The sequence below is a fragment of the Mauremys reevesii genome, linkage group 12 (assembly GCF_016161935.1).
Source record: "Mauremys reevesii isolate NIE-2019 linkage group 12, ASM1616193v1, whole genome shotgun sequence".
Taxonomy (NCBI): Eukaryota; Metazoa; Chordata; order Testudines; family Geoemydidae; genus Mauremys; species Mauremys reevesii.
In genome coordinates, this window is record NC_052634.1 from 5,956,532 (window position 1) to 5,973,661 (window position 17,130).

General features: G+C 42.9%; 2 protein-coding genes across 6 annotated transcripts in view; one reads left to right on the plus strand and one right to left on the minus strand.

Annotated features, from left to right (window-relative positions):
- The window catches only part of ALG9 (ALG9 alpha-1,2-mannosyltransferase), a 117,772-nt gene extending 112,796 nt beyond the window's left edge, over nt 1-4,976 (plus strand). For 3 of the 4 annotated variants that reach the window (XM_039496397.1, XM_039496396.1, XM_039496399.1), the window contains exons 16-17: nt 4,207-4,344; nt 4,443-4,976. In XM_039496397.1, the coding sequence (XP_039352331.1) occupies nt 4,207-4,344; nt 4,443-4,452 (148 nt within the window). In that variant the 3' untranslated portion in view covers nt 4,453-4,976. The remainder of the gene's footprint in view (nt 1-4,206; nt 4,345-4,442) is intronic. The other variant, XM_039496398.1, reaches the window with a different exon arrangement.
- SIK2 (salt inducible kinase 2) overlaps nt 1-17,130 on the minus strand; it is a 108,265-nt gene that overhangs the window by 14,478 nt on the left and 76,657 nt on the right. Inside the window, exons 6-9 of one of the 2 annotated variants that reach the window (XM_039496389.1) lie at nt 12,675-12,798; nt 11,547-11,767; nt 9,818-9,970; nt 6,442-6,600 (exon numbers count right to left, since the gene is read on the minus strand). In XM_039496389.1, coding sequence (XP_039352323.1) covers nt 6,442-6,600; nt 9,818-9,970; nt 11,547-11,767; nt 12,675-12,798 — 657 coding nt within the window. The remainder of the gene's footprint in view (nt 1-6,441; nt 6,601-9,817; nt 9,971-11,546; nt 11,768-12,674; nt 12,799-17,130) is intronic. The other variant, XM_039496390.1, reaches the window with a different exon arrangement.

Sequence of the window (17,130 nt, forward strand, 5' to 3'; positions counted from 1 at the left end):
CCTGTCCCAGACACCTGCCCCTTCTGCAGCGTGAGGGAGACCCTGGCGCACGTTTACATAGAGTGCGCCAGGCTGCAGCCCCTATACCGGCTCCTCACCAATATCCTATTGCTTTTCTGGCTGCACTTTTCCCCCCCTCCCTTCTCCATGCACTCCCTATCCGTGGCCCCACGAAGTCGCAGGACCTCCTGGTCAACCTCCTCCTCGCCCTGGCTAAGATGGCCATCTACGTGACCAGGGAGAGGCGGTTGGCCAATGGAGACTCCTGCGACTGTGGGGCTTGTTTCCGATCCTTAGTCCGTTCACGTCTCCGAGCGGAGTTCCTCTGGGCAGCATCCGCTGGCTCCCTTGATGCCTTCGAGGAGCAGTGGGCGCTGTCCGGGGTTCTCTGCTCGGTGTCCCCATCAGGCTCCCTTCTTATGACCCTTTGACCACACTACTGTCCCTGTTCTTTTATTAGTTGTCCCCCACAATTAGTGGGTTTCTGTGGCCCTGTGGAACCTCCCCTTAGGCTGGGGGGAATCGGTTAGCCTGGGGCGGGCTTTGCCCGCTCCATTTCCCAGAAACCCAACAGATACAATAACTCAGATCCCACCCCATCTAACATCCCATCACAGACCACTGGGCATACTTCTTCTGTGATATGGGCCAGCAAGATAGTTACTACAGTACAACATGGCCTGCTAAATGTCTTCAGCCCAGGGTGGACTGATTTAAATCAGCTAGTTAAATCACCAATAGGCAAGTCTCACTTTAAACCACTGATTTTAATAAACTTTTTCCATTTGTACTTCAGATATTTTTAAAGAGAGGCACATTCAAACTGATTAATAACCATTAAAACATGTTGATTTACAACTAAATAGAACCTTTACACTACATTTGGTACATTTTTGGCTATCTAAGAGTACATTATAACTATGTACATTTATTTAAGCAATTATATAGCTTATTTTCATTCTTATCAACTGTACATTTAGGTATGTTTGAAAATGGCGAATGATTTATTGCTTATTTACAAGATAATTATTTTTTGCTCATGATTTGTGTCAAGCTGCATTAGGATGGGAACTGGAGTTTAATTAAACACACAAAGCAGCATATAAAGTTTATGGTGATTAAACAAAACTACCTGAAATGTTCTGGATACTTAAACTTCTCTTATCAAAATATGTTTCATATACAACTAAACAATTGGTTAAACAGAGATTAACTGTAGTGAGTGAATTAAACTGATTTCAGATCAGCCTGGGCAAGTTTTCAAATATGCCTAAGTGAAAGTGACAAACTTAATTTGCCTACTTGCCTAAGTCTCCTGAAAATGAGATGGTCTCTTAAATTGTTTAGCGTGACCTATTGTGCCATATTTATAAAGCTTGATCTCAAATTAAGATCCCCCCTTATTCTTTCCTTATATAGAAAAGCAGCCTTTAGCTCACAGTTTTTGATAGAAGCTCATGGATTCAGCATTTTTATTTGTTACAGACAATAGCTAGCAATCATGGAGACAGTAAAGAGAAAACAATTGCATTTGTTTATACATAAGCCTTTCTGCTATCTTATTTGTCTCGCTACTAAGAAAAGCAAGCCTGCATATTTGGTTAGACTGTTGCAAGGTCGTAATAACTTTGTACACAGTTCTTGTCCTCTCGCCTCGCACTATCCTTGCTTCTACAAGTCTCACGTCATTAGGGTCACAGCTAGCCTAACTCATGCTAAGTAACTGACATTCATTAAGATCCCTTCAAATCCTTGTTAATTATTTCCTGGCTTCCACAACTTTTTCCATTTGTACTTCAGATATTTTTAAAGAGAGGCACATTCTCACTGATAAATAACCATTAAAACATGTTGATTTACAACTAAATAGAACCTTTACACTACATTTGGTACATTTTTGGCTATCTAAGAGTACATTATAACTATGTACATTTATTTAAGCAATTATATAGCTTATTTTCATTCTTATCAACTGTACATTTAGGTATGTTTGAAAATGGCGAATGATTTATTGCTTATTTACAAGATAAATATTTTTGCTCATGATTTGTGTCAAGCTGCATTAGGATGGGAACTGGAGTTTAATTAAACACAAAGCAGCATATAAAGTTTATGGTGATTAAACAAAACTACCTGAAATGTTCTGGATACTTAAACTTCTCTTATCAAAATATGTTTCATATATACAACTAAACAATCTTTAACAATGTTAACAATCTTTGTTAAACAGAGATTAACTGTAGTGAGTGAATTAAACTGATTTCAGATCAGCCTGGGCAAGTTTTCAAATATGCCTAAGTGAAAGTGACTGAAACTTAATTTGCCTACTTGCCTAATTCTCCTGAAAATGAGATGGTCTCTTAAATTGTTTAGCGTGACCTATTGTGCCATATTTATAAAGCTTGATCTCAAATTAAGATCCCCCCTTATTCTTTCCTTATATAGAAAAGCAGCCTTTAGCTCACAGTTTTTGATAGAAGCTCATGGATTCAGCATTTTTTTATTTAAACCTTTAAAGAGATTATAATAAATTTAGGCCTTAGCATATTTTGTATAAAAATCAGATTTAATTTTAATCGGGTTTAAAAAAATTTAAACAAATACAAATTTTCTTTTAAAAATTGTTATCCACCTGAAACACGGTGGATAACATCTTAAAGAACAATAAGAGGGCTTTTCACTTACATTACACTAACTCAATTGAGCTAACAATTTACAAACTCCATCCTATTTGCTGTCAAGCAGTGCCTATTTGTTGTCTCCCCCCATCCCCAATATGCTTAATAAGTAAGGATTTAAAGTTTGTTATGCTGTCATCAGGAAAGAACAAAACCAGGGATACACCAGTACCTAATTGGTGAGTGCAAATCATTGGGAAGGCTCTGGCAACTTATTTGTTAACACAGGGCTATAGATGAGATTTGATGTTACAAGTCAGGTACAGAATGAGAATAAGTTTCAGAGAGCTTTTCCTGAATTTAGCTTGTTTCCATACCATGAGAAGCAGCATTGTAAAATGGCATAGTGAGCTTTCACGTTCCTTGCAATGACTGACAAACTTGGTCTGTTTACAAATAAAATGATGGCCTGCAAACCCAGTCTGGGATCTGAGAGTTAAGCTGTTTTTTCCACTAGCAAATGCATCATCAAAAGTAAAGGTTCTGCAATGGACACTTAGTTAACAATTCTGTTACCAGTGCACAACCCAGAAGAGAAACCAGTTTGCCTTCTGTTAGTTATGCTGCAGCAGCAGCAACAAAAACAGAGCAAATTTATTTTAGTAAAGTCAGCTGATATGATTCAGAATAAAGGAAGCCGATCTGTTGAATAAGGAAGTTCAATATTTACCAAGTAATTTTCTGACTATCACTTCATACATTTCTGAATCTATTGAAAGAAAATAGTAGCTAAACTTTCATTGTTATAAGAGTGTTTATAAAACAAGACTCGAATACTGAAAATGGCTTTCTATGCCCTTCTTGAACACCTCAAGCTTTTCCAACTCCACATGGGACAAAAACTGAGCCATCAAAGTAAGATAATGCAACTCCCTCTCCTGCACCCCCCGCAAAAAAAAGAAGAAAAAAACCTAAAGCTGGAGCTCTAGATTCAGATTCTACTAGAGAAATTAGTTAGGGCCCAGTGTTCACTACACCAAGTGGTTTTGGCTCCCCTTCTTATATGGGATTCTGTTCCTCCATTTTTAAGATGCATTGGCAGACCAGGGCTGCTGCAGATCAGAACTAGCAAAGGGGCATGAGTGGAGTGGCAGAGCTATAATGGAGAAGTTTACACTGCAGTTTCAGTCCCTGTTGTGCTGACTAATGGTATTAGTCAGACTTTAATCAATACTAAATTAATGCACAAACAAAATCTAATGAACTGGCAGCCCCAAGGCAGGGTTCTCTAGCTAGAATTCTAACATGAAAATAAAGGGTATTTGGGTCTCCTGTATGATTTTTTTAAAAACATGTTTTTGGGGAAAATGTGTTGCAGAACAGTTAATCTACAACAAAGTGTCTGTTAGTATTTTGAAAACCAACATGTTTTCAAACAGCCTGTGTGATGTAGATCTAGGGAAATACTTCCACCATTCTTATGAGATGAAGACCTATCCATATTGTGCTTGTAGTATAATGTGGTGGTATTTACAAAGAACAGCTTTGGATTTGTTGTCTGATATTTTGACAATTTTTTTTTCCATAGTGTGGGTCACATTTTAGGGGTATCTCAGACACCTCCCTTCCTATATGTGATTCCATGGACCATCTATATAGATTTTTATGCTACCACCCATCACTGTAGTGGATGTTGTGTAGTCTCTGGCACTTGCCCCTTTTTAAGGTAAAAATTCTGCTTCTCCCACTTGAAAAAAAAATTAATATCCCTGTAGCAATAATAGTTTTACATGGAAAGTATTTAACATATTTGCTGTCTTGTAGTGCAATTTAGCAGCTGAAATGGATGAGGACAGCCAACACCACATGGCCAGTCATTTCTTTGCAGACCACCAGTGGCAGACGGACCACAGCTTGAGAACCTCTGGTGGATGTAGCCATTGCAATATTCTCCGTCAGTGTGATCTGACTCCACAGTATAAAGTATTATGTGTGCTGGTCTATTCTGTTTAAGCTGCATTTATTAAAAAAACCTGAAGGGTGATACAAAAGTTTCATTTTCAAAGGCTGCTTCTTTTAAGTCTTGTGATCTGAAGGCCATTTGCTTTAAAGTGAATCAATAGCTTTTCCCCTGCCAAAGGGCCCACACAGAGAGCTATTCAAATCCATGATGTGAAAAAAGTCCAAAGTATGACTGTCAACCTCTAACCAACAACTAAGAAATCCTTCAGCGTGGCAAGTAGGGACTAAACATGGTTTGACTCTACCCAAACATAATACACCAAGATTAAAATTATAATGTAGTAACATGGGCATTCTCATGTTTGTTACTGTGTGAATAAACTCATTTGTGAACAATTCAGTCTAATGCGAAACGAGTTTTCTCCATGCTGCTAGTTCACATCTCTCTCTGCCTCCCTACAACCTATTGCCACAGACACATAGTTTGATGGCAAAATACATCAAACTTGCTGTTACTCCCTTCAGAGAGTTTAGCTGTGGAGTTGTCAAACCCTATTAGCAGAGTTCAGTTAAGTCTTAACTGTAGAGGGCAAGGCACCCTAAACGATCTTCCAGTCTGACTGCAGGAAACAAAACCCATTAAATGGGACTGCAGTTTAACATGGTCTCCAGAGCAGATTTTATATACAATTCTAGTTACAGAAATGGCCTTGCTGAGAGGATTAGCTGTAATCCCGTTGACACAGCAGTTTGCTAATACTTTGTCAGTATGAGTGTCCCTGCTGGCTATTTACTGTTCAAAAAATGGACTACAGTAAAAAAATAAATACTCTAAACAAATGCCTGCCAATTTTCCTGTATTTCATAAGGCAGGGAGAAGAGTGAAATTCTAATAGCTTTAGCTGTTAATGCAAATTTATGGATAAGGCTCCATTATAACCTCTTCTCAAATGTCTACATTTCTGGAAAAAAAACAACTCATTTTCAGCTGCAAGTTTCCAGTGTTGGACTCAGCACAAAAGTGGGTTTTTGGGAAGTTTGAGCAGCATCCTTTTGCCCATTTTTACACTTTGTGAAGTTGGAGAGAAATATACATATATGCACAAGTCAACTGCACAAGCAAAACACCTGCCTGAGCAACTGTCCTTTTGTGGAGGAGGAAAAAAAAATCTATGGAGGTTGATTTGTTTAAAAAAAGCATGGCAGCTCAATGAGCTTTGAATGTTAGACTAAAACCCATGGGAGCCAGATTAAAGGACACGGGACAGGTAAAACTGTCAAAGGGGCATGATGAATTCCTGTATCTTGTCTCTAGAGCTGGTCATGTTTCTCATCTACATACGTGACATATGCACATTTATAATACCTGTGGAGGTAACATCTGATAAAGGAATTCATCATGCACTCTGACTGCCTTATCTGTCCTCTGCCTAATCAGTCTTCCCTAAATCACCCATACAAAGATAGGATGAATAAGTTTTGCTTTTAAATACTTCAGAGGCAAATAGGGAGAGAAGATCTAAAAAGTTGGAGAGGGCAGAAAGGGTTATCCTACTCAAGACTACACAGCTTTCAGTATACCCAGCTGGCATGAATCAGAGTTGATCCAATGAAGTCAGTGGAGTGACACCACCTTCTAAAAGCTGAGAATCTGCCCCCACCCCCCTCACTTAGGGGTTCTGTACTAGAAAACAGACATACCCTAAAGGCCAAGGTTCTGGTCCTTCAATTAACTAATGAAAAGGTGCAGATCATTCCAGTATCAAATGCTACTTTCAGGCAATAACTTAACAGTACACCCCCCAAAACTTTAGTGACATTGAAACCTGCCATTGAAAGATAGGTAGTTTATAAGATATACCTTTGGGGTATCAACTCTCTCTTCCTCCATGAATGCTGACTCTACGTGGCAGCTGGATGGGGGAAAGGAGAAGGCTTCTGGAGCTGGTGGGAGGCCCGGAGACCTCAGCAGCCTTACATTCTGTGAACGCAGGTTCACTGGAGGCACCGCAGCTTGTGTCTGAGATGTAACAAAACCAAACCATCTTAGGGCAAAAGAGGAATCAGGAACAATGAAAACACACAGATAACTGCAAATACAAAACCTGATATCAGGGCTCCCCTGAGGAGTGTAGATTTTTCTGCTTATCACTGCATGATAAGGAGGGAGCCTTGGTACCAGTCAGGCTTTTGTCATGTTGGATAAAGGGAGAGACGTGCTTGAGCTAAATTCCTTCAAGGTCATTGGCATACAAGTGTCATTAACATTAAAAACATAGTCCCGCTCAAAGGTAGTGGGTGAGATTTACTGCCTAGTTCTTCATCCAGAACCATAGCCTTGCAGGCTTTGACTTCAGCGTTCCTTTAGTAAATACAAAGATTTACATTTCTGAACAAATAGCATATCGTCAAAGATGGCAGAAGAAAATTGCTTAGAATCTGCAGATGCTCCAAAGTGCTCCTGCTTTCCATGTTCCACAAACCCCTTACATGGTTCCTTTCCTCTGTCATAAACTGATCAATGTTTGAAAGTCTCATTTAAAAAACTTTATAGAAGAAATCTCAGGGTTAAAATGAGGCAAATGGGTTTTTTTTTAAGCGACTTGTGACTGTCTAAAGATCATCCCACCTGGTGACCCCTATGAAACAAGACACAAAGGAATGGGAAGGATTTAGATGTGAAGTCAGGCACTTTTAGAGGGGACTTATCTCCTGGAAAACATAGTATTGAAAGCAAAGGGGCACCAAACTCCAGGCAAATGTGGTGAAATCAGGAAACTGCCAATAGACTGGAACAAATTATCATCATATAGTCACAGGCCTGATTATGTGCTTCCGTGTGTAACACAGGCACAGAATTACACCTGCATGGACTGAGCAACTAAAAGTGTTTACAAAAACAAAGTTCCATACAAAAATATGAATCAGACTCAGAAATAATAGGGATCCCAAGTACAAACAAGGATCTAGTAGCTTCTGATATTTTACCATCAACATGTTGATAGGGTAGTCAAAAGGCTAGAAAGCCTGCACAGCCTTTTCTACCCCAGGGCTCCCCTATCTACAGCTGAACAAGTGGAAGCATTGGTGGGAATAGTAATGAAATTCCCTAGCATAGGCACAGTGAGCATCAATCATTTGTGTCCCTGAGATCCCCTCAACAGCCTGAATGACTTTCAAACTATCAAGTGATTTACAAAGGTGTCCATTTGGGATAGCAGTGTCTGACCTGTGTTTTCAGAGTGGATACAGATTCTGCCTTCTACTTCAGGAGAATGCAAAACAAACAATGTCTTACAATTAGCCCCCAGAGCACCACCACTGCTCTGATTCCTCCTGGAAAAGAGTAATGCAAGAAGCCTGGTAGCCACTAGATGCAGACACATCTAGACACAGCAGCACTCAGTGTACAGAAGAGACCAGCAACTTGACACAATATACATATTCCACACCATTAAAACTTGACTGTATGAGTCATCTTAGGCCAATTATTTTAATAGGGCCATGTCTCTCATGTTTCCAGCTAGGCATTAATGGAAATTATAAGCCAGGCAATATTTTTGCCCTTTAATGAAACAACAGGAGAGCATGTAAAAGGAACTCTAAGGGAATTATTGGAACAAAACATGATAAACTGTACATGACCTTTCTGTTTGGAGGAAGTAACTAGGGAATAAAGTGACAAATGGCAAGAGTGCCCCAGAGCCTGTACCGAATCCATCAGTTTTGGAAGCATAACTGAAGAAGATACTGAGTAGATAGCCTCCTGGAATGTAGAGGCCAGTGTCTGAGCAGTGAGCACCCAGATGCCGTTTTTGTGAGTGTTGATAAAATACATGTGACATCTTTGAGACTCAAATCAATTAGTTAATAGGCATACTGGGTCTACTCACACAGAGCTCCTGGAAAACCTCAAAGGAATCATTTACAGTACTCAGCCACCTGTGCTACAGGACTGCTAGCAAAACAAGACTCCTGACAACATGTGTCTCAGGAGATCCTCATGCTGGTCTCAGCAGAAACCACATTGTATTGAGTGACAGGTATACACACCCTTGAGGCACTAAGTAGATAAAGACAACGATATCCCTCACTTAGATATCACAATGGATAGGTACCTTTGATAACTAGATCAGACAGACCAGCCCTAGAGATTTGTCTTGGGTATGACCTCGCTTCTGCTCTAGACGCAAGTGCAAATAGAATGCATACCTCAAGAACAGCAGTGGGGGAAGTTAGGGTTAATTTTCAAAGGGGCCCTAGAGACTGTGTGCATAAGAGCACCGACCAGAGTGTGCTGACCATCAGCCCCCATCCTAACACTCATCTCTAAATAATCCCCTGTAAGAAGTTCAGCCGCTCATTTGCAGATTACATTCAAGGTACTTGGAGCACAGAGGAGTCTGCAGCACAGCTGAGTTGATGGAGAAAGACAAACATCAATTACTGACAGCAAAGAATGCCAAATCCTCAGGAAAGCAGAAACATTCCATTAAAGTAGTGCAGCAGCACGCTTTTCATTGTTATGCCCCCAAAAGCTGCCCCAGGATGCTGAGGGTGAAACAGAACTATTCAAGCAATGAACTGAGGGTCAAGGATGAAACTCCCTGTACCCATTAACCCTGAGGACAAATGAAATCATCTTTGGTAGCTTCAGCCCCAGAGTACAAAGTCAGGCCATGTCCAATTTGCTGCTGCGCTGAGCCAACGACCTCTGCTTTGTTCACCTGAGGGAGGAGGCAAGATCCTTCATCAAGAAGGACAACTCAGTGTGTGCGCACAGGCCATGAAGTTGGGGTGATTCATTGCAGGGAGTAGTTCTGATCTTGTCTGGCCTCTCAGTGACCACATGCCCTCTCCAAGCACAGTGACCTTAGTGCTCACAAAATGAAACAGGAAAATTAGCCAGCCATTTGGGAATTAGCCAGTTTCCAAGGGTTCTCATCCGATTGCTAACATAGACATACAGACAATTGGTACCTAGGGTCTCACATGATTTGACAAGACCCACAACTCTCAACAGGATGAGTCACAAACAACTGTCTTGTCATATGATGGTTCTGAACAGAACAAATGCAGAGCACTCTGCCCAGAGCAACACAGAAAAGCTTGGGATTCTGAAGACACAGGAAAGCGAAGGATCCTCTGACACAGAGCTACCTAGGAACAAGAGCTTTCTGAAACAAGAACATTTTGTGCAGTGATCAGTCCCATCTCTGCCTGGAATTAGGAGTTACCTTGGCGACTGTTTGTTCAGCAATGGTGCTTGGCCGACGCTGACGAGCATCGAGTCTCTGCTCCACAGGGAAACTACTCCGATGTGACTTGAGTCTCTCCACTAACAGGTAATAGATAGCAGCAAAGTGGTTATAACTCTTGTTCTGCAGAGACTGAAAAGAGAAACAAGTGTCTAAATGCAGCCAACCCTCCATTCTCCAAAACCACAAAATAAGGAGGTAGGAGAAAAATCTCACTTTTATCAAAAACAAAACCAAATGCTTAAAGGGTAAGGGGGTCTCAAGCAAGTGTCAGTCTGGAAACCAATCAGCTGAGAGAAGTTTCAAGCCAGAATGGCAAAGAAGAGTGTGTCAGCCTCTTGAGGCTCAATGGTTCTGTGAAGTTAAAAAGACCAAGTAGCTGCAGCTGCATGTGGAAGCCTGCTTCCAGAGTTAGCGCTCACTGTGTGCCTATCGGCAGTGATAGTTAGTGTCTGTAACCCACATGCCTTTCTGAGCCCTCCAAGAGAGAGCAAGCACCATGACCTCACTTATAAGGGGTAGGCTACTCCAAATCCTCACCAGCATTGGGGAACTGATCCCTGGAGTGCCTGTGCACACACTCAGCCCTTTCCGGCAAGAAGTGTTAATAGAGCAGCCTCCACACTTGCTAAAAATACCAGCCATTCTAAGGAAATGATCATGCTGAGTCCTGAGGGAGTCTTTTGAGCATTTATTTCTGGTAAGAGGCATGATTTGGAATCCAAGAAAGACAGTCAATGCTTGCTGCTCTTATGCTTCTTTTTACTCTCCTCTGAATTTCACATCCCCACCCCTTCAGAAGCGTAAATCCAAAGTATTTTGCTTCTGATTTTGCCCCCCTCCATATGCCAAATGATGCTTTCCCCAATACCACCCTGTGAATCTAATGGAGTAGAAACCAACACAGCTCCTTGGCTTTGTTTTTCTGCCTAAGAATCAGCTTTACTGTCCACACAGAGCCCTTGGGGGGGTCTATAAGTGGCAAGCTTCTGCATCCCAACAGGGGATCTTACAGGGCTATCACTTTACAAGCTCTGCGGCCTCAGAAAGTCCCACAGGAATTATTGACAGGCCCTTCAGTTTGCTCCGTGATCCACTATAACAAATTGCAACCCCAAATGTTTGCAAGTGCACTCAAATAAAAATACCAGCCAATACCTCATAAAAGAACCACCTCCAGTTCTGGAGGCCCTGGGATCCATAGAGTGAAATCATTAACCTTTCCCCTCTGGAGCCAGGGGTTCATTCCAATTATGATCCCCAGCACAAATGAAAGTTAATTAGGTGATTTCTTCGCAGGTCCCACTTTTTACGTAAGCCCCACACATTCAGCTATGACTGGCAATATCTGCACAACAGAAGCCCAGCTCACTGATAAGCTCATCACATTCAGGAGTTTCCAGTTATTAGAGACATCCTCAGTCCTCTGATCTCTTATTAATTGGTTACAAAGAATCAGGGCCAAAGTTGGCTAGAGCAGTTGTGAGCGGCAGGATTCTTAAACCTTCCAGAAGCTGGAACATATTTTCTGTAACTTGCCTTCCCCTGAAGGGTCTGTGCAACTGATAATACAGCACCAGCTTGATTTTGTTGCAAGAGTAACAAAAATAATGTTATATGAGAGACTCGGGTAAAATCTAGATTCAATAAAGCAGGACAGTAAATGGGCTCATTCTGGGGTTACAGCTCTGTGGAAGGTCTATTTTACCTCAATAGTTTTCTGTTGGTCTATTCCAAGGCTGTGCATCAGCCGCAAAACCTGCTCATTATACTCTCCAATGGAAGGCTCGTTCTCCTGTCCTTGTGGATAGAGAATGGGTCTCTGCACAGGAACTTCTATTAGCATCCATTTATGCTCCTTAATCTGAGCAATTGTCAATCTCTTGGATGGGTCTAGGACCAGCATTCTCCTGATCAGGTGCTCACACTCTGTTGGGATAAGGATAAAGTAAAAAAGGGAACATACTACAAACTCCTAGCAAAGAGGCTACAGTGCACACACTGTATTCATCTGACACCTACTGATGAAGAGCAACAACAGGAAACTGTCCTAGTTCTACCTCATTTTTGTGCTAAATAAATTTCCTGAAAGTTAAAATAATCTTTTGAGCTAAAGACTTCAGTTCACACCAAGAAAAAAAATCAACTTATTTAAAAAATGTGCTGTTTGGGGAGGGGTGTCATTAATTCTAAGCATCTCCCAAACAACAATAATAATAATGTTATTTAAAGCTCATGAAGCCACCTGATGTGTGTCCCTTTAATTTAGACTAGACTATTGGCAACTTCTTCCCAGCCTGCTGGCCAGTGCCCACACCATCGATTTTAGGGTTACACTATCAAACATTTCCTCATTGTCTGTGATCAAGAGTGACAGAGCAAGACCCAACTGGATCAATCAAACTAGGAAAAGATCTGATAGTCTTACAACAACAAACAACAACATGTGGGTGTGCCACAGATATAAGACTGTGACACCCATATGAGTTGGTTATGTGGTTTGTTTGTTTGCTTTTGTTTAAAAGAAGAAGTCAAAGAAAACAGGGAAACCCAATCTGCAATACACTAAAATTATGGTGATTTTGTTTTCCCTGCATTTGCTTTCCAAACTAAAATAAATGTTTGTTTTGTTGTCTTGGACAATGAAAACTACTTGCTGTTTGAATCTGTGAATTTTTTTCTGTTTCTAATCAGGAGGTAGGAAGTGGGACACTCCTCTTCATCTACACTCATTCATTGCTCATTAATGACTCAGTTGTCTTGTCCACCATCTGCAGTTTAAGAGTTTAATTTAATCGAGATTAAAATCCCCAAAGCATAAGGACAAATATATTACCTTCTGACATGAAATAGGGGATCCTGAACCTTCCTTCCAGAACCCGTTGTCTCAGAATAGGGAGTGTAGGTCCATCGAAAGGTAACGCTCCACAGACTAGAACATAAAGAACTACACCCATGCTCTGCAAAACAGAGAACATTCCTGCTTTTACCTTTCAGATGCACACAAGTACTGTACTCTTTGCTCTGAGATTTGCTAGTGAAACCCCAGGCTGTCACTGAAAAAATTAAAGTTGTTTCTACATCCTGCAGAAACAGTGTTAAAGAAAAAGGAGTCATATACCTGAAAACCCCTAAACCTTAAGAACCCTCAGCTAACCCCAACTGGCTAAGTTTGCAGTGCCTTTTGCTGATCAGCAGGGTAAAGCTGCTGTGTGTAATGGACTAAAGACTCCAGCTCCTAGTGCCAAGCTCCATACAGGTGACAGAATGATGCATGAAAAATGAGCCGCTACTTCAAGTGAGATTTAAAGCCACTCTTTACTACATCTGAATATGTTCAAACAAAAAACCCACCCCAAATTCCAGTTGTTCGGAATACAGAAACCTCAACCTCTCCTGTTCACTGGCTTGCAAAGTTTTAAGGGAAAAAACCCACTAATGTTTGTACGGCCTGTGATGGCTGTGATTCTGCACTGCTGTGTGCAAAGCCCACTGAGGGATTGCATAAGATGATACACACACAACCAGAACAGCAGCATTAAGTCAATCGTCAGATTCATTTCTGAAACTGTGTGTTAATTGGCAATGCAAAGAAGATAGTGCCCTATGGAATTAAATGACCATACCAGATCCTGGGGACATGAGTCTGTACGGGTAGACACAGCACCAGGTGCCTCAATGGAAAGGAAAAGCATTCCAAACATGCACCAAAACTGGGCCAGCATACTGAGATTTTAAAACTAAAAATATTAAAAATCGATGTCTTTATTCATCTGCCAAAACCTGAGTTGAGGATTATGTCTTCCTCCTGCCAACTCAGCCTTTTAGAGACCATTTCCATTAGCTGCTTTAGCAGTTGTCAACTGTAGCACAAGAAAGACAGTATCCTGAACTCAGGTCTTGGCAGGTATGTGAAGGAGGAAACTGCTTTTCAGATGTTTTATTTTAAAATGTAAATACACTTGTGTGTTTAGTTTACAAGGAGATTTTGTTAATGAGCCGAGATCTTAAACGGTTTAAAAAATATTTACCAAAGCTCTGCAATTCACTTTTCACATTCAAACACCGCTCACGTTATTCTGAAACTTGTGCATGGTTGGAGAGTAATGGGTTCATTTGGCAGTTACGGGATAATAAGCTCAGCAAAGATGTAACCTTTACTCATTAAAAAGGAGTGCTTATGAGGACAGTGTTTATTTACTAAAACAACATGGATCTCTTTAGATGAGCAGCTGCAAGGTGAACGTCTATGCACTGCCCTGTTTGTGAACTGAGCTCTCACTCAGAAATTAATCTGCCTCTCTCACATGTATGTAGTACTAGCACTGTGCTTCTGGCGCCAAAGCACAGACTGCCGAATTTCACTGTATCTCTGGGTGCTTCAGGATATGGACACATCATCATCAAGACCAGAACACTAAAATTAGATTAAAAACAAATTAAGAATGAAAAGTCTCATGTTTGACAGTGCATTAAAGAGTGCAAGGAACCCTGCTCAGTGCATGTTTCTCCCTCTTTTATTTCATGCAATTTTGATTGTTCTCTCTGTCCTCTTCCATTAGAGCAGCAAGTAGGGAAACACACACACTGATTCAACAATATGCATCTGCCTGCAGCAGAATGGCATGGGGCACATAGCTTCGTCTCTCAACTCAGAGCGAGCTGGCAGCTCCCTCCCCTTTGTGTCAGTGATTCAGAGTCATCAACAGTTTACATCTTGAACTCCTGCTGGAGAAGGAAGCAGTGCAGTGAAGCAGGGACATTCATGCAAAGAACCTATTCAGAAAAAACGGTTACCTACCTCTCGTAAGTGTTGTTCTTTGAGATGTGTTGCTCATGTCCATTCTAATAAGGTATGCGCGTGCAGCGTGCACGATTGTCAGAAAGTTTTTCCTCTAGCGGTACCCGTTGTGTTGGCTGTAGAGCCCCCTGCAGTGATGCCTTTATGACAGTGTATATAGGTCCCTGCCGACCCGCCACCTGCTCAGTTCCTTCTTGCCAGAATACTCCTACAGAGGGGAGGGCAGGCAGGATTTGGAATAGACATGAACACCACATCTTGAAGAACAACAGTTCCAAGAGGTAGGTATCTGTTTTTTCTTCTTCCAGTGCTTGCTCATGTCCATTCCAATTAGGTGACTCCCAAGCCATACTCTTGGAGGAGAGCTTGGAGTTCATCTGGTTGCAGATTGCAGCACTGCCCTGCCAAACGCTGTGTCATCTCTGGACTGTTGCAAAATTGCGTAATGTGAGGTGAAGGTGTGGCTAGAGGACCATGTGGATGCCCTGCATATATCCTGAATGGGCACTTGAGCTAGGAAAGTGGCAGATGACACTTGAGCTCATGTAGAGTGCGTCATCAATGTCAGGGCCGGAATCAAGTTGTAGCAAGTCCTGATGCATGATGTGATTCAGGATATGTGTTAGGAGGAGATGGAGAGCCCTTTCATCCTCTCTGCAACAGCGATGAAGAGCTGTGGGGACGTCCAAAATGGCTTTGTGCGCTCGATATAGAAAGCCAGAGCACATCTCATGACCAAGGAATGAAGCATGCAATCTCTGTTATTGGCATGTGGCTTGGGAACACACACAGGTGGGAAAATGTTCTGATTTATATGGAATTGAGAGACTACTGTAGGGAGAAACGCAGGCTGTGGGCGTAGTTGCACTATGTCTTTATAAAAGACAGTGTAAGGGGGCTCAGATGTCAACGCCTTGCGACCGAAGAGGTCCAGCTTCCTGGCCTCCTTGGTCTTTGGAGTGGGACCCAGCTGTCCTTGCTGCTCCGTGTGATTGGAGGTGTCCACCACTAATGTGCCCAGCTGGGGATGGGTGAAGAGGTGCTCATACCCCTTCTGTGGAACAAAATATTGGCGCTCTACCCCTTTAACTGTTGGTGGGATAGAGGCCGGATTCTGTCAGAGCAACTTAGTTGTATTTACAATGGTCTTAATAAGAGGAAGGGCCACCCTAGAGGGTCCCTCAGGAGCCAGGATATCAACCACTGGGTCTGAAACCCCTGTGACCTCCTCAGCCTGTAGGTTCAAGTTTTGCGCCACCCAGCGAAGGAGGTCCTGATGGACTCTGGTGTCCATTGCTGGCAGAGAGGTAGTCGTCCCTGCCATCGCTTCATCGGACGAGGTGGAGGAAGACGCCTGAGGAGGGATTGGGTCCTCTTGCCCTTCCGGTTCCCTGATGGTCACCAGGGCAGTTTCGGGTGCATCAGTTATAGGTGTCCTTCCTTGCACCGGGGGTGGGGTGACAACAGCTCCCATCTGAGGGTTGGATTGCCCCAGATCTTCCTCTAGGGACGCAGCCCTCACTCCTGGATCCCTTGAGACCGATGGGGCCCCCACGGTGTCCCAAGGCCACCAAAGTCGCCCTCAAGCCCGGCCCTTAGGCCTGATGATAGGCCCCTGGGGTCCAGAAGGGCCACTGCACCAGCCCCTCCCACTAGGGAGGCCATGACTCTGTTGGCACTGGGTTGGGGTGCATTGCTTCAGGAGCCGGGAACAGTGCCAGGATCTAGAGCAGTACCAGCTCCGCCTGGAGGTGTAGGATTCCACCTCCAACTCAGAGGAGTACTCAGATGCGGACCAAGACAGAGCAGAACCCGATGGTGCCAGAGATTGGTGCCATGGTGAGGATGAGTGATGGCTCATCATCTTGGGCTTGCTCCTATGTCTGATGGGGGGGGGCAGAGCAGTCATCGGTGCTGCCATCGGTGCCATCAATGTCAGCGCCAGGGCATGTGCCAGCAGGCACAGGGATTGAGCCATCATGGCGATCAGATCCCGTGCTGCTTCCAGTGTAATAGGTAATAAAGGTAATAATTGGAGATATACCAATCTCCTAGAACTGGAAGGGACCTTGAAAGGTCATTGAGTCCAGCCCCCTGCCTTCACTAGCAGGACCAATTTTTGCCCCAGATCCCTAAGTGGCCTCCTCAAGGATTGAACTCACAACCCTGGGTTTAGCAGGCCAATGCTCAAACCACTGAGCTATCCCTCCCCCCAACAGTGTGTCTGTTGTGGAAGGATCGAGGTCGTCTCCCTTCAAATCCTCCAGCACTGGAGAGTCCACCCGCACCTGACTCGACGGCCCCCGTCACGGCCAGAGTCGAAGGCTGCGGGACTTGCAGGCCAGGTTTGGGGTGTCCCAACACAGGACGCACCACACTGGTGTGCCATGCTGGCGAGCGGCCCTTGTCCGTCTTCTTATTCTTATGTGGCACTCACGATTGTGAATGGTGTCGCAATGTGGAGCTGGGCCTCGGGGCTGAGAAGCGGTGC